Consider the following 26,067-nt stretch of genomic DNA (forward strand, 5'->3'; position numbering starts at 1 on the left):
GTTTTTACGATATGACAATCAAATTTAGGGAGGTTATTAGTTTGGATCTACTTATCAACTTCCCCAAATTAGAATGTCGTAAAAAAACAAACTGATTTAAAAAAATATGTACTAATATGCAGGTAAACACAAATTTCGAATTTTTAAAAATAAAAATTTGTAATTCTGGGAGTTTTTTCGCTATGAAAAAAAAATTGAGAAGATTACTGGTTTAGACCTGGTTATCAACTCTGAAAAATAATAATGTTGTAAAACAATAGACACATTTTTCAGAATTGTTTTGCCAGAAGAACCAAAAACTTCCAGTTTTTGAAAATAGAAATTTAAAATTCTGAGAGTTTTTACCCTATGATATTGAAATTTGAGAAGATTACTGGTTTAGACCTAATTATTATCTCCCCCAAATTAGGATGTTGGAGAACACAAGCTACAATTTTTTTGAATTTTTTATTTGGCAGATTCAGAAAAATTTAAAATAAAAATCTGTAACTCTGACAGTTTTAACGCTATGACAATCAAAACTGCGGAGGTTTCTGGTTAAGCTCTTCTTATCAACTTCCTCAAATTAGAATGTTGTAAAACTAAAGCTACAATTTTTAGAATTTTTCATTATGCAGATTTAGTGAAAGTTCCAATTTTTGAAAATTTTAAAATAAAAATTTGTAACTCTGACAGTTTTTCCGCTATAACCATCAAATTTAGGGAGGTTATTAGTTTGGATCTACTTATCAACTCCCCCAAATTAGAATGTCGTGAAAAAAACAACTGATTTAAAAAATATATATTATGCAGGTAAATTCAAATTTCGGGAATTTTTGAAAATAAAAATTTGTAATTCTGAAAGTTTTTTTGCATTGAAAATAGTACTGGGATGATTACTGGTTTAGGCCAAATTGGAATGTTGTAGAACAATAGACACATTTTTCAAAGTTTTTTATTTTCCAGAGGAACCAAAAATTTTCATTTTTTGAAATTAAAAATTTGTAATTATAGTAGTTTTTACGCAATGAGAATAAAACTTAGAGAAGTTACTGCTTTCGACCTGCTTATCCACTCCCCCAATGTAGAGAGTCGTTGGACAATAAACATATTTGTTAAAAATTTTTATTTTTTGCATAAACCAAAAACTTCCTATTTTTGAAAATAGAAATTTATAATTCAGGGAGTTTTTACGCTATGAAAATAAAATTTGAGGAGATTACTGGTTTAGACCTAGTTATCGACTCCCCCAATGTTGTAGAACCAAAAACACATTTTTTCGAATTTTTTAATTTGCAAATAAACAAAAAATTTACTATTAAAAATTTGTAATTCGGAGAGTTTTCACGCCCTTATAACAATATTTGGAGAAATTACTAATTTGGACCTGTATATTAACTCCCCAAACTAGAATGTCGGAATTCAAAAGACACCTTTGTTTGAATTTTTTATTTCGCAAATAATCTAAAAGCTTTCAATTTTTGAAAAGAAACATTTCTTACTATGGGAGTTTTTATCCTGTATCAATAAAATTTGAGGAGATTAATAGGCTTAGATCTGCATGTCAACTCCCCCACGTTAGAATGTCAAAATAACAAACATATTTTTTTAAATTTTTTAGTTTGCACATGAACTAAAAATTTGGATTTGCTTTTTAAATAAACGTTTGTAAGTCTGAGTGTTTACACGCTATTCTTATACAATTTGGAAAGATTACTAGCTTAAATTTGCTTGTCAATTTCCTTAAATTAGAATGTTATAAGACAAAAAACACATTTTTTAGAATTTTTTGGTTTACAGATAAACTAAAAATTTTTAATTTCTGAAAATAAAAATTTGTAACTCTGGGAGTTTCTACGCTATGACAATAAAATTGGGAAAGATGACTAATTTGGACCTACTTATAAAAATCCCCCAAATTGGAATGCTATAGATTGGTAGAGAAGACACATTTTTTAAAAATATTTAGTTGCATATCAACTAAAAATTTACAATTTTTGAAAATAAAAATTTGTAATTCAGGCAGCTTTTTTGCTATAATAATAAAATTTGGAAAAGTTACAGGTTTGAATTTGCTTATCAACTCCCCCAAACTAGAATATCGTAGAACAAAAAACCTTCCTGATCACTTAATTGTTCAGATTTTGAAAATTTTTTCTGTCGACGAATCTCAAAATTAATCCAGCTGAGTACTAAATTCTTAAAGAAAATTGAAAAACTTGAAAATGTCAGTTCAAACATCTTCTATATCAAAAAAAGTCAAACGTTTTTAATATTTTAATTTTCCAGTGTTTAAAATTTTTACATTTTACCGTCTAATTCCAGAAATCGATATTTAAAATTCAAGAGAACGTTAAAAATAAAATTTAAAAAATCTCAAGAATCTCAAAATTAATCGAGCCGAGTACTAAACTCTTAAAGAAAATTCATTAACTTGCAAATGTCAGTTCAAACATCTTCTTTATCAAAAAAAAGTAAAACTTGTCAAGTGGATGTGCCCACGTTTTTGATATTCCAATTTTCCACTGTATAAATTTTTTTGATTCTACCGTCTAATTCCAGAAATCGATATTTAAAATTCATGAGAACGCTAAAAATGAAATTTAAAAAATGGTGGATGCGCCACCGCTTCATCGTCAGATTAAATTTTTAATTTTCCGCGAGCGTTTCAATTGCGTTATATGAGTCTGTTTTAATGTTGATTCCAATTGTGCAAACGCATAAAAAACGATTTTCCGAACAATGAATTGTAAAAAAAAATCTCGTTTCAAAGAAAATTAAATTTTTTGCGAAAGCTCAGCTTTCCTTCCTTCAATATCAATACGATTCCGGTTCAGCATTCCGATAATGCTCGTTTCAGTGTCTAACTATGTTAATCGGCAAAGTTAGTTTGCCAACAATGGTAACACCCGCAATTGTTGCAGTCCCCATGGTCGAAGTTCACGGAGTCCTTGGTAAAAATAAGGGCCTTCCCTGTGACATAACGCCGAGGGATCGCGATGACGCCGTTGCCATGGTGCTGTGGTTTAAGGAGACCATCGCCGAGCCTTTGTACAGGTTAGTGGATGTACATTTTCAGTATCCGTCATTGTCTCCACTTGGGATCCTGCTAATGCACCGGCCGACCCTCTCAACTGTCACAATCACAAAGTCCCTTTGAAAAACAGATAGATAAATCAAATGTGCCTGTTTCAAATAACGCTTCTATTCATCGCCGGCAGAAGTTTTATGATGCATTTATTCATAAGAGCCTTGATATTATTTGCTGTGTGGTCAGAGATACACATCGGCGAAGGATTTGGAGGAATTTCGAGCGATCACACGCATAATCTGTCTCTTTGTAAACGAAAGAAATTTAATGGAATTCTTTGGCGGTTTGGGGTGGCAGACAATGCATTTTTTATGGGCAATTCTAGAAAGTTTCAAGTTTTTTTCAGTTTAAATTAATTAAAGGTACGATGTTGATTTCAGTCGGACGCTTTTTGTGCCTCCTCAAGTCTTGAAAGTCCATTTTTTGCGTCTGGAGTTTTATAATTGAACCGTTAGCTAATAATGAAGGCGATTTAATATAGGCTAAGAGATTACTTTTTGAGTTAAGCGTCTGGAAAGTTCTATTTTATGTGGCAGTTGTCTATCTGAGCTTCGATTTATATCTGCTGATCTAAAGCATCTAAATTAGTTTTGAAAAATTCTCGTTATTGGCTTTGGCTATGCTAATTTATAGGATTTTTTTGTTTAATAGTGGAGGCAGAGAAATTAATTTTGCACTTTTAGCATTTTTCAAGCAACTTACCTAAAAATTTCCTGTTTTTCTTAAGTCTGTGGATATTTTAAAAATTTCTCATTTGTAGACTAATTCTAAAAAAAATAGTCAAATTTTGCAATAATTAGAGCTCTAATAGAAATTTTGAAATTGGTTTTTGAATGAATAATTTGGCGCATCAATCATTCCTCTATATTTGCATAATTTCTATGCAAAAATATTTTGATAAATTAATCTAATCTTGAGAAAAATTGTCGCATTTCATAGAATTTTAGATCTGTGAAATTTTACGAATTAACTTTTTTGATAAGAAATCTTACGTTTTCTGCATGTCCCAAGCAATTTAAAACATCCTTTATTTTTTATTAATATAATTAATATATATTAATTTCTAAGAATTGGAGCTTTAATGACAAATGTCAACTGAATTATTAAAAATAAAATTTGGCGCATCCACCATTCTCCAATTTTTTTAAATATGTGTTCTATTATTCTAGAGGAAAATAGTCGTATTTTATAAAACTTTCGAGGAAAATTGCAAATTCTGAAGCAATTTAAAAAATTTGTATTTTTAATTTTTTGAAAATTCTTTTTTTTCCTATTTATTTAAACCAATGCTAAAGAAAAATAATCGAGTTTTAAAAAATTTGAGCTTTGATTGAAAATTTCAAACTTTTTTTAATAAGAAATTTAGCGCATCCACCATTCTTGATTTTTTTTTATAATTTGTGTTTTTCTAAATCTGTGAATTTTTAGAAAACTCTTTGTTTCTGTGTTTACAGCGACAAATTCTAGATAAAAATAAATGCATTTCATGAAATTTAAGTTTTCGTAGAAAATTACAAATTAATTTTTAGATGAAAATGTTGCGCTGTATTCATTTTTGAACCAAATTGAAAAATTTCTATTTTTCTTAATTTCGTGAATATCTACTTCAAAATATCTTCCTTTTGCCTTTATTTTGTCCAATTCTACTAAAAAATGGTAAAAGTTTGATAAATTAGAGCTCTTTTGAGAATTTTGCATTTTTTTAATGAGAAATTTGGCGCATTTACTATTGTTCAAATTTGGTTTATTCTTTTTTGTGTTGTTCAAGTTTTCAAAATATTTCAAAAAATTATAGTCTTTAGTTCGACTAAATCTAAAAATTAAAAGTCACATTTAAAAAAAAAATTTAGTGGAAAATAATGAATTAATTTTTGAACAAGAAATTTTTGCTTTCAGCATTTTTTTATTTTTTTTAAATTTGCATTATGTGGATTCCGTAAATTTTTCGGAAAATCCTCGTATTTGTCTATAGTTTGACTCATTCCAACGGAAAACTGTCGCAGAATTTTATATCTATTGGAAAATATTACACATCAACTTTTTTAATGAGAAATTTTACATTTTGCATGTTTAAACCAATTTGTAAATTAAAAAATTTCTATTTTTCTTAATTCTGTGGGTTCTTAAATTATAAGACAAATTCTTCTTTTTGTCTCTATTTAGAACAATTTAAAAAAAATGATCAAATTTTCAAAAATCGGAGCATTATTGGCAAATTTCAAATTAATTTTTAAATGAGAAATTTTGCCCATCCACCATTATTTCATTATTCATTATTTCAAAAATTCTTCCTTTTCGTCTATCGGACGAATTCTGAAGACACACAGTGGCATTTTATCAAATTTAAACTTGGAAAATTGCAAATTCTGAAGTATTTAAAAAAATCCTGTTTTTCCTAAATTCGTACATATTTCAAAAATTTTTTTATTTTTTTTTGATTAAGACCTATTCTAAGATAAATTAGTCGAATTTCAAAGAATTGGAAATGGAAAATTATAAAATAGTTTTTAATTGAGAAGCATTTTCCTAAAAAGTTTTAATTCGGTGAATAATTCGAGAAATGTTTCTGTCTTTAGTGTAGCTAATTTTGAAAAACATTATCGCATTTCGTAAAATTTAAACTTTAATGGTAAATTACAAATATTTTTTTGCTGTGAAATTTAGAGCTTTCAACATTTCTGAAGCAATTTTGAAAATTTTAATTTTTTTAAGTTTGAGTGTTTAAAAAATTGTCATTTTGTCTTTATTTAGATCAATTTTAAATCAAAATAATTGTAATTCAAAAAATAAATTGAAGCCTTAATAAGAAAATAAATTTTTTAATGAGAAATTTAGCGCATCCGCTATTTTTCAAAATTAAAAAATATATAGCATTTTGATAAATTTGTAAATTTTTTATCAAAATTTCTCATTTTTCTCGTTAATGAGTTATTAAATTTATTATCTTTCAAATTCTGGAGGAAAATAGTCGCATTTCATAAAATTTAAGCTTTCGTCAAAATTGCAAATTCTGAAGCAATTTAAAAACTTCCTGTTTTTCTTAATTTTGTGAATCTTTCAAAAAAAATTATAAAAGAATTATAAAAGAAATATTTGAACTTAAAAAAATTGGAACTTTAATGAGAAATTTCGAACTATAAATTTTTATTGAAAAATTTTATGTATTTTCGTAAAAAATTTTAAAAGTCGTGATATTCTATTTTTGTCAATATTTCGCGAAATCTTTGTTTTTCTTTTTAATTTTACTAATTAAAAAAAATACTAATATACGCTTTGGTAAAAACCTTTGCGCTCTCAGCATGCCTGAAGAAAATTTGAGAATTTAATTTTTTCTCAAGTTTGTGAAATCGTTGGAATGCCTTTATTCAAACCAATTTTAATGAAAATTGATCAAAATTTAAAAAATTGAACGTTTAATTGAAAATTTTAAGTTACTTTTTTTAAATTAAAATTTAGCGCATCCACCATTCTTCAAATTTTCTTAAAAATGCTTTTCTAAAAGTTCTTCTAAATCTGTAAATATTTTAAAAATTTCTCGTTTCCGTCTTTAAATAAACGAATTCCAGAGGAAAATAGTTGCATTTCGTAATATTTAAAGTTTCGCGGAAAATTGTGAGTTATTTTTTTGTGATTTTAGCATTTCTGAAGCCATTTAAAAAATCATTTTTTTAATTATGTGGATATATCGATAATTCCTTTTATTGTCTTAGACGAATTCTAAAAAATAGTCAAATTTTAAAAAATTTGAGCTTTAATAAGTATTTTTTAATGAGAATTTTTTCTAAAAAAATTGTGTTTGAATCCTGTAACTGTTTCAAAAAAAATTCGTTTTTATCTTTGGTTCAAATAATTCTAGAGGAAAATATTCACATATTCAATTAATTAATTTTCCCATTACCTAGATATTGTAATTTGCGGTTAAGCATTGCTATTATGCATTTATAATATCTTATATAAAATATTGTTTCAAGGATAATAATAACAAACAAAGCTAAATCCATAATCTGTTTGCATCAAAAGAAACCACTTCAACAAATCGGTTTTAAATTTCCGATTTTCTCTGTGGCAAAGCGAGCGTATTTGTCCATTGCTGTTTTTTAGACTAAATGAACTCTTTGGCTAATAATCAAAAATTAAACCAAAATAATAATTGGTAAATTTCATTGAAATTATGTTGTGAATCGTAATAATAAATTGAATAATTTGATTTCAGTTTGTATTTGATATTTCGCATTTTTACAAGGTGATAAACTTATTTGTCATTTTCCCCAAAAACCAGAAACGATGGGAGTATGAAATTTTTGCGACAAAATTAGATGATAAGACCAATCAAAGGAAAAAAATTCTGTTCATTTGTAGTTTTTAAGACCACCTGTGCAATAAATTAATCCCAAGAGAATAAAAAACGCTCCAAATTGGTTGCATGTTTGGTACTCTCCCGTTATTAATCTCATCTGTGTTTATTTTCCTTCTCTGGAAACCATAATTTTCTCGAGACGACTTCCTATCAAGGGAATGTATATTTTGAAGTAAAACAAATTTATCTTCCACGCTCGTGTGATTATTAAAACATTGTTAGTTTTTTGAAGCGGTGTTATAAATTCGAAACACTTTTTCGTCTCCGTCTATAAACTCTAGTTAAGTTCGCTTTATTATAACTGCAGTTAATTTGCTCGCTAGAGTTATCTTAAAGTAACGTGAGAAAAGGCACCTGAATTGTAGTTTGAGATAAATGACGGGATAACTAAGACGGGAGAGCTTTATTTTGACAATAAGACTGAGCTAACGTACGCAAAAACTAAATCTAACAAGAGGAACGTCTTAGTTGGAAAGTTTTAGAGCTTAATTAAGTGTGGAGAAGCTGGTGGAGGATTTACATGAGTTCTTTTCTGATGATTAAAGTGTGGGAAATATTAAACTAAAAGTTTAATTTTTTTGGAAACTTTAAGATGTCGAATTGTATTCATTTACGTACTTTAACTCTAAAAAGATTCCACAGAATGTAAATACATGAAAGAAATAATTTTAAACGGAAGGAGTTCCTGTAATCCAGAAAATCAATAAACAAAAATTGTGTAAATGTAAAGAGACCGCAAAACATAATAGAAAAAATAACAAAAAGTTTAAGATTAAAACTTAAGCATAAAATGCAACGAATTCAAAAAAACGCAATATTTATTTGAAATTTTTAATTAAAGTTCCAGCTTCCGAAATTCGGCTATTTTTCTTGAGGACGTAGATCCAAATTGGATTTTTTTAATTTCTTGAATACTGAGAACATAAAATTTGTCTGCAAAAAATTCATTTGTAATTTTTTACTAAAACTTAAATTTTATCTTAGAATTAGTCCAACTAAAAACATAAACAAACATTTTTCGAAATATTTACAGAATTAGAAAAACATAAATTTTTAAAAATAGTGGATGCGCCAAATTTCTCATCAAAATTAATTTAAAATTTTTCATTAAAGTTTTTATTTTTCCAAATTCGACCATTTGTTTTTATGTCAGAACAAAAGAATAATTTTTAAAAAATGTTTGTTTTGAAAACGATTAAAAATTTTTACCACTTTTCATTTAATTCCGTTAACTTAAAATCAATTTTGAGGCTAAAACCGTGAAATTGGGAGAGTTTACTGCCTTTGACCAGGTTTATACTTGTGCTAAATTTAGAATTTTAGAACAAAAACAAATTTTTTCAAAATTTTTATTTTAAAAGCCACAAAAATTTCCTCAAACTTTCTATTTTAGTTTTTAGCTTTGGTAGTTTTTAAACTAAAATAGTAAAAATTGGAGGTTTTACTAATTTTGACTTTTTTATTAGCAATGCAAAGTCACAAAAACTTTGAGCAAAAGACAAAATTTTTAGAAATTTAAAAATTTTCATTTTTTCAATATTTTTTTTATCTTTTTTTTAATAAATTCTGTAACGTTTGCAGTTTTCACGTTAAAACTGTAAAATCTGCATAGTTTACTGTTTTTGTTCAGTTTATTAATTGTGCATAATTTCAAAATATTACAGCCAAAGACCAAATTTTTAGAAATTTTTATTTTAAAGGCGCCAAAATTTTTTCACACTTTTCATTAAATTCATTACTATCCTAAAACAGTGAAATTTAGAAAGTTTACTGCCTTTGACCAGATTAGTAATTGTGTTAAATTCCCAAATTTTAGAGCAAAAACAAAATTTTTTGAAACTTTTATTTTGAAGGCAATAAAAAATTTTCACAAACTTTCTATTACGTTTTTTTACCTTTAGTAGTTCTTAAACTAGAATAGTGAAAATTGGAGGTTTTACTAATTTTGACATTTTTATTAACAATGCGAAGTCACAAAAATTCTGAGCAAAAGATTAAAATTTTAGAAATTTTTATAAAATTTTAGAGTTAATGCGGCAATTTCTCATTAAAAATGAGTTTAAAACTATTTGTTAAGCTCTTCTTTTGAAAATTTGATATTTTTTTGTAAAAGTAGTTTAAATATAGACAAAAAGTAGAATTTTGAAAAGTATCCACAGAATTAATTCTTAATTGTTTAAACATTTTGAGAGTGCAAAATTTTTCATTAGAAAAATTGATCGTAATTTCTGCTGAAGCTAAAATGTTATGAAACGTGACCATATTTCTCTAGAGTTAATCAAAACAAACATGAAAACAATTTTTTGTTGGAATATTTTTAAAAATAAAACATGAATTTTTTAAAATGTTGGAAAAATGGTGAATGCGCCAAATTTAAATTACTTAAATTGTACGAGATGCGTCAATTTTTATTATAATTTATCAAACCAAAGAAAAATATGAGGATTTTTTGGAATGCTTATAGAATTAGAACAACAGCAATTAAAAAAAATTACAGTGTGCTATATTGTAAGAAAAAGTTGGATTTAATTTTTTATTTTCCACTAAAGTTTGCATTTTTTAAAATGGTAACAAAACAAGAATTCTTCAAAATATTCACCGAATTAATAACACGAATTTTGAAACCGTTTTTTAGAATGGCGGATGAGCCAAATTTCTCATTATTAAAAAATAAATAATTTGAAATATTTCATTATTGTTCTAAATTAGTTTTCCACGAAGGCTAAAAATTTATGAAATATGGTTATTTTCTTTTAGAATATAAGTCGAACCAAAGATAAAATCGAGAAATTTTTGAAATATTCAGACGAATTTAAAAAAATAGAATAATAGTAAATGCGACAAATTCTAATTATTAAAATAAATTTGAAATTCTCTATTGAAACTTTTTCGAAATTCGACAATTTTTTTGTGGAAATAGTCTGAATAAATACAAGATTTTTTTTAAATCCTTAAAAATAACAAAAGCTGAATTTTTAAATTACTTTAGAAGGTTCAAAATGTTTAATCAAACAAATAATAATTAGTAATTTTCCACGAAAGTTAAAAATTTATTGAATGCGATCATTTTCCTCAAGAATATTAGTTGAACAAATAACGGAAACAAGAAATTTTCGAAATATTTACAGACTTAATAGAACACAAATTTTTAAAAATTATTGGACAATAATAAATGCGCCTAATGTCACATTGGTAATTAAATAATTTAAAATTTCTCATTATAGCTCTGAACTTCCAAAATATGATCATTATTGTGTAGAATCAGTGTAAATAAAAACCAAAACCAAGATTTATTAAAGAATCCACAGAATTAAGGAAAACAAAAATATTTTTAATTTCTGGAGAAATGCTAGAACTTCAAAAATTCTTAACAAAAAATTAATTTGTAATTTTTCAAGAAAGTTCAAAATTTATGAAATGTGTTATTGTCCTCTAGAATGTTAGTCAAACTATAGATAAAAACGAGAAATTTTCGAAATGTTTACTGACTTAAGAAAACACGAATTTAAACAAAAGACTTACTAGTGATGCGTCAAATTCTCATTATTAAAACAAATTTGAAATTTTCTATTGAAGCTCCAGTTTTTCGAAATTCGACAATTTTTCTGTAGAATTATTCTGAATAAATACAAATAAGGAATTTTTTTAAAGAATTTGCAGAAATAACAAAAACAAAATTTTTAAATTATTTTAAAAGGCTCAAAATGTTTAATCAAACAATTAATTAATTAGTAATTTTCCACGACAGTTAAAAATTTATGAAATACGATAATTTTTCTCCGAAATATTAGTCGAACTCAAGACAGAATCAAGAAATTTTGGAAATATTTACAGATTTAGAATAACACGAATTTTTAAAAATTGATAGACTATGGTGAACGCGCCAAATGTCACATTAGTAAATAAATAATTTAAAACTTCTCATTATAGCTCTGGATTTCCAAAATATGACCATTATTTTGTAGAATCAGTCTAAATAAATACAAAAACAAGGATTTATTAAGAGATCCACAAAATTAAGGAAAACAGGAATATTTTTAATTTCTGGAGAAATGCTAGAACTGCAAAATTTTTCAACGAAAAATTAATTTGTAATTTTCCACAAAAGCTAAAAACGTATGAAATGTAGTAATTTTCCTCTAGATTATTAGTCAAACAAAAGACAACAACGAGAAATTTTCGAAATATTCATAGACTGAAAAAAATTGAATTATATTGAATGCGCTAAATTCTCATTATTAATATAAACTTGCAAATTTTTAATAAAGCTCCAATTTTTTTATTTAGAATTAGAATTAGGATTTTTCGAAGTATCCATAGAATTAAGAACAATAGGAACTTTTCAAACCACTTAAATGCCGAAAGCGCCGATTTCGTAATTTTGTAAACAAAAAATCGTAAAATTTGAAACCACAACATCTTTCATAAATCCAAACTTTCGTGTGAGCAACAAAACACTTTTCCCGTCCTCCAGTTGCGGTTAATTGAAACAACTCGAGCCCTCCTCAGTTACTAAACTATGCAACTTCTTCACATGTCTCCACTCATCTTCCTCTAGCAAAAATTAGCCCGACCTTCCAAAAAAAGCGAGTTTCTTTCCATTCAACACGTCTTAAAATCCAGAAACAAGTAGCTTTGCTCCCCAAGTTTATGAGCTTACGACCCCTGGGCTATTCATAGACCACTTAAGTGTTTTTAACCGTTCGAAGGGTGCTTCCACGTCGACCCTAAACAGGTCTAAGGTATTTTCGGGTTTACCGGTGATAACTACACTAATTGTATGTCAGACTTGTGATGAATTTACGACTGACAAACGTTTTCATTCCAACGTTAGTGACTGAAAAAGCTTTTATTGTCTTGCCAAGACTGGTTGGAACGAAGTAATGAATATTCATCCCCGTATAAAAGCCGATCTCGAGTTTTCAAGGGGTAGGTAGTGGTTTTAATAGAACACTTAAATCAAGTTAAAGGACAAGCGACTTACTGCAAAGAATGAACGCTCGCGACTTGCTTAGACTTAAACTTGTCGACAATTGTGTAATCCGAAAATCGCGTTGTTTGGAAATGGAATTCAGTTTTGTGCGGAAAAAACTGGCGGGATGGATAATGGATTCTTTAGTTTCGAACACCGCAATTACGCGTCTGCAAATTTATATTGGGGACGTTTACACTCAATTAAAAGTTTCGAGGAAATACAAATTTTCTTAGACTAACATTCTAGTCTGGTGAATTTTAAATACTGTTTCTACGTAATAAACGCAGAATTAAGACAAAAATCCAAAAATCGACCATAACTCAATTATTTGTTGTCGTACGTTAATTTTGAGCACGATTTTGAATTCCTCGTAAAATTCTGCGTCAAATAAGTGTTAATAGCTTAAGTTTGCTCAAAATATAAGTGAGTTCTCGACTAAAGTAGGATCAATAATTATAGTCAAGATGGTTTTTTTACCAAAAATGAAATTGTTAAATTCCGGGAAATTTAATTAATTAATTACCGACAAAATGCGAGAAAATCGATGCTAAAAAACGAATTTTTTTTTGAATATTTTCAAAACTAAAACAACAGGAATTTTTAAAAATGTTGGAAAAATGGTGAATGCGCCAAATTTTAAATTACTTAAATTGTACGAGATGCGGCAATTTTCTTTATATTTATCAAACCAAATGAGGATTTTTCGAAATACTTATAGAAATTAGAATAACATCAATTAAAAAAATGTCAGTGCGCTATATTGAAAGAAAAAGTTGAATTTTATTTTTTACTCTCCACCAAAGTTTTAATTTTTTGAAATGGATTATTTTTCTTCAAAATGAGTCCAACTAAGAACAGAAACAAAAATTTTTTAAAATATTTACCGAATTAGAATAACACGAATTTTGAAACCGTTTTGAAGAATGGTAGATAAGCCTAACTTCTCATTAGTAAACAAATAATTTGAAATATTTTATTATTGCTCTAAATTAATTAAAGGTTAAAAAATTATAAAATGCGGTAATTTTTTTCTAGAATATTAGTCGAACTAAATTCAACAAATTCTCATTATTAAAATAACTTTGAAATTTTCCATTGAAACTCCAGTATTTTTAAATACGCCATTTTTTTTTCTGGAATAGGCCTGAATAAATACAAAAAAGAAATATTTTTTTTAAATCCACGGAATTAACAAAAACAGAATTTTTAAATTACTTTAGAATGTTCAAAATGTTTAATCAAACAAATAATAATTAGTAATTTTCCACGAAAGTTAAAAATTTATGAAATATGATCATTTTTTTCCAAAATATTAGTCGAACTAATGACAGAAACAAGAAATTTTTAAAATATTTACAGACTTAGAATAACACAAATTTTTAAACATTGACGAACAATGGTGAATGTGCGAAATTTCACTTTAGTAATTAAATAATTCAAAATTTCTCATTATAGCTCTAAATTTCCAAATTATGACCATTATTCTGTGGAATCAGTCTAAATAAATACAAATCGAGGATTTATTAAAGGGTCTACAAAATTAAGGAAAACAGGAATATTTTTAATTTCTGGAGAAATATTAGAACCGCAAAATGTCGAAAAATTAATTTGTAATTTTCTACAAAGGCTAAAAATTTATGAAATGTAGTCATTTTCCTCTAGAATATTATTCAAACAGAAGACAAAAACGAGAAATTTGTCGAAATATTCATAGACTGAAAAAAATTGAATTATATTGAAGGCGCTAAATTCTCATTATTAATATAAACTTGCAAATTTTTAATAAAGCTCCAATTTTTTTATTTAGAATTAGAATTAGGATTTTTCAAAGTATCCATAGAATTAAAAACAATAGGAACTTTTCAAACCACTTAAATGCCGAAAGCGCCGATTTCGGTTTTGAATTCCTCGTAAAATTCTGCGTCAAATGAGTGTTAATAACCAAAGTTTGCTCAAAAAATAAGTGAGATTTCGACCAATGTAGATTCATATAGTTATAGTCGAGATGTTTTCTTAACAAAAACAAAATTTTTGAATTCCGGGAAATTTAATTAATTAATTTTTTACCGACAAAATGCGGGAAAATCGATGCTAAAAAACGAATCTTTCGATCTTTTTGAGTTCGGAATTTCCGGAGCTGCAGAATTTTGCTCCTCTAGCGACAATCCGAGAATGTAATCGTCAATAACTCAGTTATTTGATGGCGTACGCAAATTTTGAGCTCGGATTTGAATTCAGCATAAAATTTTCCGTAAAACGAGCCCCAATAATAAAAAATTGCTTCACAAATAAATTAGTTATTGACCGAAATAAATTTTCACATCATCTTTTTGGGGTCATTTAAAACGTTGAATGTTTTTGAGTTATATTTTTAATATCAATCAAGAGCAGCTCAAAGTCCATGAAATGGCCAAATCTTATATCAGTAGATCAAATAGTTTGCAAATGGCGGTCAAAAAAACAAAAATTCAAATTTTTCATCGTTTTTTTCTAGAAAAATCAACCTTCAAATTTTTGATATTGTGTATTCAATGTGTATTCCAAATAACAAAAGCGCTTAAAAATCGATGGTAAAAACTGCACTTTTCTATCTGTTATGATTTCAGATTTTGATTGAAAATTTTAAAAATAAAAATTAACTATTTCAGATCGTTAAAACAAGTAGCTTACGAAAGGCGACTAAAAAACAAAAAATCTGTTTTTTTTATCGTTTGAGTGAAATTTTTTTGGAAAAAAAATGGATATTGAATTTAAAATAGGGATTTTAAACAACAAAAGCTCGATAAAAAAGATGGCAAAAACTGCATTTTTCTATCTTTTGTAGTTTCGGGGATTTTGAGCTTGAAAATTTCGAAAATTCAAACTATATACTATGTATGTATATACAGATTTGAAATCTGCGTAAAATTCTGCGTAAAGTGAGTACCTATAACTTGAGTTTACTCAAACATTAAGCGAGATATTGACTGACTAAAGTAAAGCAAAATAGTTTTAGTTAAAATATTTTTTCATCATCAATTAAATTTTGATAATTTGGAAAATGTAGGAGCGATTTCTTAGCAAACAAAACAAAAGAAAAACGATCTCAAAAACTTCATTTCTATCTGTCGTAGTTTCCAAAATACGGATCACCGAAATTTTCCGGACTTTCTAAATTTTCGCCCTCTAGCTATAACTCGTGATTTTAGTCTGTTATTATAACTAAGTTATTCGAGGACGTACGGGAAAAACTAGAACAGTTTTAGGTTCTGCGTGAAATGAGCTCCAATATAGAAAGTTTGCGTAATAAATAAACAAGAAATTGACCGCAATAAGTTTTTGTTGTTTTATTTTTGGCGTAATAGTTAAGAAATTTTGTTGGAAAGAAAACGACGTTTATTGCTTTTGAGTTATACATTAATTTCGGATCGGTAGGACAAGTAGTTTACGAAACGCAACTAAAAAACAAAAAATTTATTTTTTTTTTGTTGTATGTATAAAAAAATTTTTTTGAAAAAAAAAATTGTTATTGAAGTTTGAATATTTAAAAGCGGATTCAAGCCAGAAAACGGCGGCGAAAATCAGCGAGAAATCGTCGTTTTGCATCGAAATAAGCGGATTTCTCTAAGAAATTTGACGATTTCGTACAGAATTCTGCTGTTTTCTTGCAATTCAGGCGTTGAATCTTGATAAAAATTGATGGTTTTGTAGATTTTGAGCACTTCTTTGCGAATTCAAGCCAGAAAACGGCAAAAATCAGCGAGAAATCAAATTGCATTTTTGCTCTATAATTTGGCAATTTGGTGAAGTTAATAAACGACTTAAAAATAACAAGCTGCTTAATTTTGACAGCTATAGTGCTATAACACTAAGATTACCAGAGTTACAATTTTTAAGAAAAAATATTGGGCAATTTTGGTTCAGCTTGAATATAAAAAATGCCAGACTTTGCATTTTTTGGCCCATAATTTGGCAATTTAGTAGAATTAAAAACGTTTAAAAAATTTTAATCTGCCCAATGTTGAGCGCTAAAACACTAAAATTGACAAAGTTACAAATTTTAATAAAAGAATTAGATAATTTTGGTTTGACTTGAAAATAAAAAAATTAAAATTTTACCTTTTTTGCTCTATAATTCTGCGATTTAGTGGAGTGAAAGAACGACTTAAAAATAGCAGTCGGTCCAATTTTGAAAGTTATAACACCTAAATTTATTTAGGTATTTGACATGGGACGACCTTGCTCGTTTATAAACAAGAAAATTCTAAATAAAATTAGATCGGATTTAAGGTTTCGCAAACAAAATATCAAACGACAAAATGGAAACTCCACAAATGACAAACCTTTGATTAAAAAATCGCTCGTTTTTACATCAAACAACGTGAAATGAAATCGAACTTGATTCGCAGTGCGCTCGAAAATGAGATTTGTTTTTTTTCATTTTTAATAAGACAGAAATTTGAATCTAAAGCACCAGAATAGAATTTCCTTGTCGCAACAATCAACTGCAATTTAGCTGCACCGTGTAATTTTATAATTTCACAGAGAGAATAAGCTAACAATATAATGAATTAAACAATTCCCCGGACTAAATGCAAAGTGTTGTTGCGAAGATCAAAGATGAGCTTAAAATATCTGGAAGAGCACGGAAAATACTGTCAACAGCTTCGTTATTTATTTTTTGTGTTTTTTTGTTAGAAAATAGTTGTTTTGACTTTGTAAAACACGTTTTATTGCAGTTTGTTTTACTCGAGTTTTGGTTTTTGTTGCTGCAGATGATGTCGTACCACCTTCTGGTGCAGAAGACTTTAAATTTAATTTTCTCGATTGTTTTAAATAATAAATATTTTGAAAGCTAAAATATAATAAAATAATAAAATATATTTTGAAAGCTATATCACTCAAATTTTACGGTTACGAATTTTTGTAAAAAATATTGAATAATTTTGATTCTGCTTCAAAGCAAAAATTTTGAAATTTTAAATGTTTTTCTCCATAATTTGTCAATTTGGTGGAGTTAATAAACAAGTTAAATATAGCAATTTTCCTAATTTTGACATCTATAACACTAAAATTGACACAACTACATTTTTAATGAACAATATTGAATAATTTTGGTTCAACTTTTAATTAAAAAAATCAAAATTTTACATTTTTTGCTATATGATTTTGCGAATTGGTGGAATTGGTAAAAAAGTTAAAAGTACCAATTTTCCCAAATTTGAAAATGCCGTTGAATCTTGATAAAAATTGATGGTTTTGTAAATTTCGAGTTCTTCTTTGCGAATTCAAGCCAGAAAACGGCGAAGATCAGCGAGAAATCATATTACATTTTTGCTCTATAATTTGGCAATTTGGTAAAGTTAATAAACAACTTAAAAATAACAAGCTGCTTAATTTTGACAGCTATATAGTTATAACACTAAAATTACCAGAGTTACAATTTTTAAGAAAAAATATTGGGCAATTTTGGTTCAGCTTGAATATAAAAAATTCAAGAGTTTGCATTATTTGGCCCATAATTTGGCAATTTAGTAGAATTATAAACGTTTAGAAAATTTTAATCTGCCCAATGTTGACCGCTATAACACTAAAATTGACAAAGTTACAAATTTTAATAAAGAAATTAGATAATTTTGGTTTGACTTAAAAATAAAAAAATTAAAATTTTACCTTTTTTGCTCTATAATTTTGCGATTTAGTGGAGTTGAAGAACGACTTAAAAATAGCAATCGGTCCAATTTTGAAAGCTATATCACTCAAATTTTACGGTTACGAATTTTTATAAAAAATATTGAATAATTTTGATTCTGCTTCAAGGCAGAACAATTTTGAAATTTTACATGTTTTTCTCCATAATTTGTCAATTTGGTGGAGTTAATAAACAAGTTAAAAATAGCAATTTTCCTAATTTTGACATCTATAACACTAAAATTGACACAACTACATTTTTAATGAACAATATTGAATAATTTTGGTTCAACTTTTAATTAAAAAAATCAAAATTTTACATTTTTTGCTATATGATTTTGCGAATTGGTGGAATTGGTAAAAAAGTTAAAAGTACCAATTTTCCCAAATTTGAAACAGCCGTTGAAACTTGATAAAAATTGATGCTTTTGTAAATTTCGAACTCTTCTTTGCGAATTCAAGCCAGAAAACGGCAAAAATCAGCGAGAAATCGTCGTTTTGCATCAAAATAAGCGGATTTCTCTAAGAAATTCGATGATTTTGTGCAGATTTCTGCTGTTTTCTTGCCATGCAGCCGTTGAGTCTTAATAAAAATTGATGGTTTTGTAAATTTCGAGCTCTTCTTTGCGAATTCAAGCCAGAAAACGGCGAAAATCAGCGAGAAATCGTCGTTTTGCATCGAAATAAGCGAATTCAAGGGATTGCTAGAAAACGATTGCAAAAACTGCATCTCTCTGTCGTAGTTTCCAAGATACATAATATTTTGTTATCGATGATATCTGAGTTATTTATTGCCGTACATAAATTTTGCGCACGCTTTTCAATTCAACGTGAAATTCTGCGTAAAATGAATCTAAATATCGTAAGTTTGCATCACAAATAAACGGGATATTGACCGATATTGGCGTTGAGGAGGTTTTTTTTTGAGTAATTTTTAGGAAATTTTTTCAGGGCAAAAATAACGGTTTATTTTTGTAAATAACGGTAAATTTTAGATTTGTAGGACAAGTAGTTTGCGAGAGACGCCCAAAAAACGAAACATTGTTTGAGTAATTTCGGAGAAAACCACCCTTAAATGCGTTACTCTTAGGATCAAACTATCTTTGTGTTAACTTACATTGAAACATTCCAAAGTGCGAGTACTTCATTTAATCTCGCCTAAATGCCTCGAAACACCACCTCAGCGATCCAACCAAATATCGATAAATCACCCTCGCACTTATTTAATACCCTGTTGACTATTTTTCTTCCACCCCGAAATTGTCCCACTATTTTATTGCGGTGTTAACGATAAACTGTTTCAGTGGCGACACTCCATATCTCTCCTTTAAAACATACCCCTTTCAGCCCCCATTTTTTCCCTTTGAAAATCTCTCGCTTTTCTATCCTCCAGCCACTCATCAGTATTCAAAATCTACGATAATCTCGTACACTTAGAAGTTGAAATTGCCTTCTGAAAGAAAATATCGATTTAACGCAACCATAAATGTAAAGTATTGCAGATACGCTTTATGCATAGTCCTCTATTCAGAATGGTAAGTGTAGACTGAAACATACAGCAGCACCCTCGCATCTAAACATCCTTTCATTCTTTTGTATCGGAGCGTTCTTTTACCAAATGCATACAAATGGCACTAAAAAATGAAGCTTTTATGCTCTCAAACTCCGTTTTAATTAAAACTCACATGAACATGGCACCGTTTTAATATCATATTTTTACTGCACAAACACCCCTCAGAAACCGTTCATTTGCATGCACCTCCATCTGGATATTGATCGTGTTTCGAATTTAACCGGCAAATATGTAGTAGTTTTACTAAAATTCGGGGCTCGAAAATGCGATATTATCCTCTCTGAGGAAAAACTAGAAACGCCGACTTTTTCTTTCTCCGCAGTCCTAACTTTATCAATTACTGGCTTCGTGATGATATATTGCCTTCATCGTGTTTAATAAACTTCCGAGGAAGATAAAAGATGCGGCATTGCAATGCTTTCCGACCTCCTTCAAGAGAATTAAGCTAATTTTGCTTTTTTTGGTAGTTTCTTTTGCTTTCCATTTCCTTTGTTGCTGACGATGTTGAATGTTTGTTTTTTCTTACTAATAATAATTTTCAATCTGAGCTACGAGCATCGTGTAGAACGAAATTTATTTTTCAATAATTTCTAGGGACTTTTATTGTGACGCCAAAAATCGTGCTGGAATGAGAAGACAATAAAATCGTTTAGTAATTGCTCATTTCAGCACGATTTTTAGTGCCAGATTGAATAATCACCCAAAATTGTTGAAAAATGTTAAAAATACGAAATAAAAGCCGTAATATAGAAAAACTCGTTGCAGAGGCCCGAATAATAAAAAATTTATTTCCGTCAATATCTAATTTATTTGTAAAGCAAACTAATGTTATTAGAGCTCACTTAATACAGCATTTCTTGCAGAATCCAAAACACTGCTAATTTTTCCCGTACGTTAACAAACAACTGAGTTATCGCCAATTAAAATTCCGGAATTGAAAAATTTCTAAAAAAAATTTCTATCCAGCTCTACTTTAGTCGATATCTCGCTTATTTTTGAAGCAAACTTATACTTTGGGTACTCATTTCTGGCGTTTTCTTTGCTTAGAACCCGCTTTTAAATATACAAAATTAGATATACAATTTTTTCAAAAAAAAATTTGACTCAAACCATAGAAAAAATCGATTTTTTGTTTTTTGGTGACCTCTTGTGAACTACTTGTTCTACCATACTGAATTTTGACCAGATTATAACATTTAAGCTGCTCGATAAATTTAAAATTCAAACAATTTAAACGTCGTTTTCGCCTTGAAAAAGTTTTTTTTTTATATAATTCTAAAAGATATCTTGAAAAGCTATTTCGGTCAATATCTAGTTTATGTGTGAAGCTAACTTACTATGTTGAGACTCGTTTTACGCAGAATTTCATGCAAGATTCAAAATTGAGTTATTGCCGACTAAAATTGTCATCAAAATTCTAAAAATAATTTTGGTTCAGCTTTTAATTAAAAAAATCAAAAATTTACATTTTTTGCTCTATGATTTTGCGAATTGGTGGAATTGGTAAACAAGTTAAAAATACCAATTTTCCCAAATTTGAAACAACCGTTGAATCTTGATAAAAATTGATGGTTGTGTAGATTTCGAGCTCTTCTTTGCAAATTCAAGCCAGAAAACAGCAAAAATAAGCGAGAAATCGTCGTTTTGCATCGAAATATGCGGATTTCTCCAAGAATTTTGATAATTTCGTGCAGATTTCTGCTGTTTTCTTGCAATTTAGCCATTAAATCTTGACAAAAAGTCATGATTTTGTAGATTTCAAGCTCTTCTTTGTGAATTCAAGCCAGAAAACAACGAAAATCGGCGAGAAATCGTCGTTTTGCATCGAAATATGCGGTTTTCTCTAACAGTTTTGATGATTTCGTGCAGAATTCTGCTGTTTTCTTGCAATGCAGCCGTTGAATCCTGATAAAAATTGATGGTTTTGTGGATTTCGAGCTCTTCTTTGCAAATTCAAGCGAGTAAAATTTAGTTTATAAAATTTTTTTGACTAAAATCGTGTAAATTTACTTCGTTCGAATTCTTGCTTATTTTTTGAACAAATTTGAATAATAAATACTCATTTTACGCGGAATCTTATGCTGAATCTAAATCCGATCTCAAAATCTCTGTACGATAATAAATAACTGAGTTATGACCTATTAAATTTCGGATAGTTGTTTTTAGTTTTTGAATTTTTCAACACTCAATATCTCCGAAATATCAAAAGATAGGAAGATTTGGTTTTTGCCACTGTTGTTCTTGGACTTGCTTTGCTTAAAATCCACTCTCAGATTTTTAAAATTTGATTACCGTTTTTTTTTTTCGAAAAAAATTTTTTACTCAATTATACAAAAAAATCGAATTTTTTGTTTTTGGATCGCCTCTTGTGAACTATTTGTCTAAATGACCTAAAGTTTGGACAAACGATACACTTTGCGCTGCTTTTTCAATTAATATAAAATAAAATATAAAAAAATATATATTAAAGGGTCGATTTTGCCCTATAAAAGTTTCTTAAAAATCGCCCTAAGAAGACTTTCTCAAAATTTATTTCGGTCAATATCTAATTAAATCGTGAAACAAACTTCCGTTATTTGTGCTCATTTTACGCAGAATTTTAGGGTGAACCCAAAACTGTGTAATTTTTTAATAACCATTATAACTGATTAAAATTTTAAATTACCGCTAGAGGGTTTAAATGTAGAAAATCAGGAAATTCCGGTGATCTATAATTGTTGCATTTTGTTCCCTTAAAATTCGCTTTTTTTTATTTTGCCGGAATTTAAAAATTTAATTTTACTAATGAAAATAATCTGACTGAAACTATCTAGCTCACTTTAGTCGATATCTGGCTCATTTTTAGAGCAAACTGAAGTGAGAGGTACTCATTTTACGCAGAATTTCGTGCAAATTCCAAATCCGCGCTCAAAATCAACCTATGGCAACAAATAACTGAGTAATGGCCAATTAATGTTTCGGATAGATGATTTTCATTTCATCTCATTGATTTGGGACGACCTTGCTTATTTAAAAACAAGAAAATTCGAAATAAAATTAGGTCGGATTTAAGGTTTCGCAAACAAAATATCAAACGACAAAATGGAAACTCCACAAATGACAAACCTTTGATTAAAAAATCGCTCGTTTTTACGTCAAACAACGTGAAATGAAATCGAACTTGATTCGCAGTGCGCTCGAAAATGAGATTTGTTTTTTTCCATTTTTAATAAGACAGAAATTTGAATCTAAAGCACCAGAATAGAATTTCCTTGTCGCAACAATCAACTGCAATTTAGCTGCACCGTGTAATTTTATAATTTCACAGAGAGAATAAGCTAACAATATAATGAATTAAACAATTCCCCGGACTAAATGCAAAGTGTTGTTGCGAAGATCAAAGATGAGCTTAAAATATCTGGAAGAGCACGGAAAATACTGTCAACAGCTTCGTTATTTATTTTTTGTGTTTTTTTGTTAGAAAATAGTTGTTTTGACTTTGTAAAACACGTTTTATTGCAGTTTGTTTTACTCGAGTTTTGGTTTTTGTTGCAGCAGATGATGTCGTACCTTCTGGTGCAGAAGACTTTAAATTTAATTTTCTCGATTGTTTTAAATAATAAATATTATTCTAAGGTAAAATTGTCTCCTGACTATGAGTCCGAAGTTTGTTTTCCTTCATCAGATCCAGGCTCAGATATATTTGTAAAATAAGTTTATTTTGAGTACAATGCGTTCACTTCTGTTTTTTTTGCAGTTTTACGAAAAAACTGGCAATATCATGATACTTTATAATACATGATTTAAAAGGTAATTTAATAAGCTTTCCAACAAACTATAGAAGTTCTTGGAAGAGTTAGTTTTTGCCAAGACACATTAGAAAAACGAATGAAAATTTCGAAAAACGAACGGTTTTAAAAACTTTTGATAATTTTTTGCACGAAACTCCTAATTTGGTATACTTTAATTCATAACAAAGATTAAAATTGTTGTTTTTTGACGCAATATTAAACACGTTTTTATCAAAACTGCAAATTCTATAAAATTTGAATTTTTAAAGAACACCCAGTTTTCCCTTAATTGTTCAAAGTGCCATATATCCGACATTTTTAAGCCTTTTTATTTGAACTTTAGCTCACCTAATGATACTTGTCTGTGTATAAATTGACCAAAAATTTAAAATTTTAAACCAAAAATTGCGAATTTTGAAAAAATTTTAATTTTTTTAAAAACTCAAAATCTTCATTAATTTTTCAGAGTGCCATAACTCTGTAGCATGCTTTTGTTTATCGTTGAAAATTGTTACTCTTAACAAGTTTAACGTGTTTATAAAGTGAGCAAAAGTTCAAATTTGTAAATTCAAAACTGCAGATTTGAGAAAATTTGAAATGGTAATTAATTACGTTAATTTTTCGGAGTGCCTTCCTCCATTTTCGGGCCTATCGATTTTCATTTGGGACACTTTATAATATTTGTCTGTTTATAAACTGATTAACAATTGAAGACTATAAACGAAAATTAGAGATTTTGAGAAAATTTCAATTTTTTAAGAACTAAAAATTTTTATTAATTTTTGAAAGTGCCATAACTCTGTTGCATGCAATTGTATATTTTTTAAATTTGTAAAACTTAACAACTTTGACGTGTTTATAATGTGGCCAAAAGTTTAGATTTGTAGATTTAAAACTCCAGATTTGAGACAATTTTGAATTTTATAGAACGCATAATTCTCCGTTAATCGTTCAGAGTGCCATTATTCCGTCATTTTGAAGCTTATCCATTTGAACTTTATCACACTTAATAATAAATGATCGCCAATTCAAAACTATAAAGCAAAAATTGCTGATTTTGAAAAAAATTGATTTTTTTAAGAAATTTTTTAAGAAAGTAAAATCTTTATTAATATTAAAGGGGCCATAATTCTGTTGCATGCGAGTGTTTTTTTTTTAATTTGTCACATTTACAAAGAGTGACGTGTTTATAAAGTAAACAAAAGTACAAATTTGTAGATTCAAAACTGCAGTTTTTAAAAAATTTGAATTTTTAAAGAATGCCCATTTTTCCCTTAATCGTTTTGAGTGCCATAATTCCGACATATTTAAACTTATCCATTTGAACTTTAACATACTTAATGATACTCGTCTGGTTATTAATTAACCAAAAATTTAAAACTTTAAAGCAAAAATTGCAGATTTTGAGAAAATTTGAATTTTTTACGAAAGTAAAATCTTCATTATTTTTTTTGAGTGCCATAACTCTGTTGCATGCGACTGTTTTTCTTTGAAATTTGTCACACTTACAAAGAGTGACGTGTTTATAAAGTGAACAAAAGTACAAATTTGTAGATATAAAACTGCAGTTTTTAGAAATTTTGAATTTTTGTAAAACGCTCAATTCTCTGATAATCGTTCAGAGTGCCATATTTCACACATTTCCAAGCTTTTTCTTCTGAGCTTTGGCACACTTAATGATACTCATCCGTTTCTAAATTTACCAAAAAATCAAATTTCTAAACCAAAAAGTACGGATTTTGAAGAAATTTGAAATTTAAAGAACGCAAAATTTTCATTAAATTTTCAGAGTGCCATAACTTTGTTGCATGCAATTGTTTATTTTTGAAATTTGCGTCACTTAACAAGTTTGACGTGTTTATAAAGTGGGTAAAATTTCAAATGTGTAGATTTAAAACTGCAGATTTTACAAAATTTAAATTTTTAAAGAACGCCCAATTTTTCTTTAATCGCTCTAAGTGCCATAAATCCGACATTTTTAGGCCATTCTTTATGAATTTTTTTTACCTAATTATATTTGTTTGTTTAAAAGTGACCAAATGTTCAAAGTTATAAATCAAAGATTGCGACTTTTAAGATTTCAATTTTCTAAGAACGCACAATTTTCTGTTTAATCGTTATGAGTGCCAGAATTCCGACATTTTAAGCCTTTTTTTTAAATTTTGATACACTTAATGATATTTGTCTGTTTATAAATTGACGAAAAATTTAAAATTATGAACCAAAAATTGCAGATTTTGTGAAAACTTGAATTTTTTAAGAAAGTAAAATCATTATTATTTTTTGAGGGTGCCATAACTCTGTTGCATGCGATTGTTTTGCTTTGAAATTTGTCTCACTTACAAAAAGTCACGTGTTTATAAAGTGAACAAAAGTACAAATTTGTAGATACAAAACTGCAGTTTTTAGAAATTTTGAATTTTTAAAAAACGCCCAATTCTCCCTTAACCGTTTTGATTGCCATAATTCCGACATTTTCAAACTTATCTATTTGGACTTTAACATACTTAATGATACTCGTCTGCTTATAAATTAATCAAAAATTTAAAACTTTAAAGCAAAAATTGCAGATTTTGGGAAAATTTGAATTTTTTACGAAAGTAAAATCTTCATTATTTTTTTGGGTGCCATAACTCTGTTGCATGTGATTGT

The 26,067-nt window shown here is 28.1% G+C and overlaps 1 protein-coding gene across 1 annotated transcript in view; it reads left to right on the top strand.

Annotated features, from left to right (window-relative positions):
- Window positions 1-26,067, top strand: part of side-IV (sidestep IV transmembrane protein) — a 475,641-nt gene that overhangs the window by 312,710 nt on the left and 136,864 nt on the right. The window contains exon 2 of the mRNA XM_088044905.1: window positions 2,904-3,036. Within this exon, the coding sequence (XP_087901031.1) occupies window positions 2,904-3,036 (133 nt within the window). The remainder of the gene's footprint in view (window positions 1-2,903; window positions 3,037-26,067) is intronic.

Source organism: Gnatocerus cornutus, chromosome 1 (assembly GCF_029298725.1).
Source record: "Gnatocerus cornutus isolate USDA-ARS CGAHR chromosome 1, icGnaCorn1.1, whole genome shotgun sequence".
Classification (NCBI taxonomy): Eukaryota; Metazoa; Arthropoda; class Insecta; order Coleoptera; family Tenebrionidae; genus Gnatocerus; species Gnatocerus cornutus.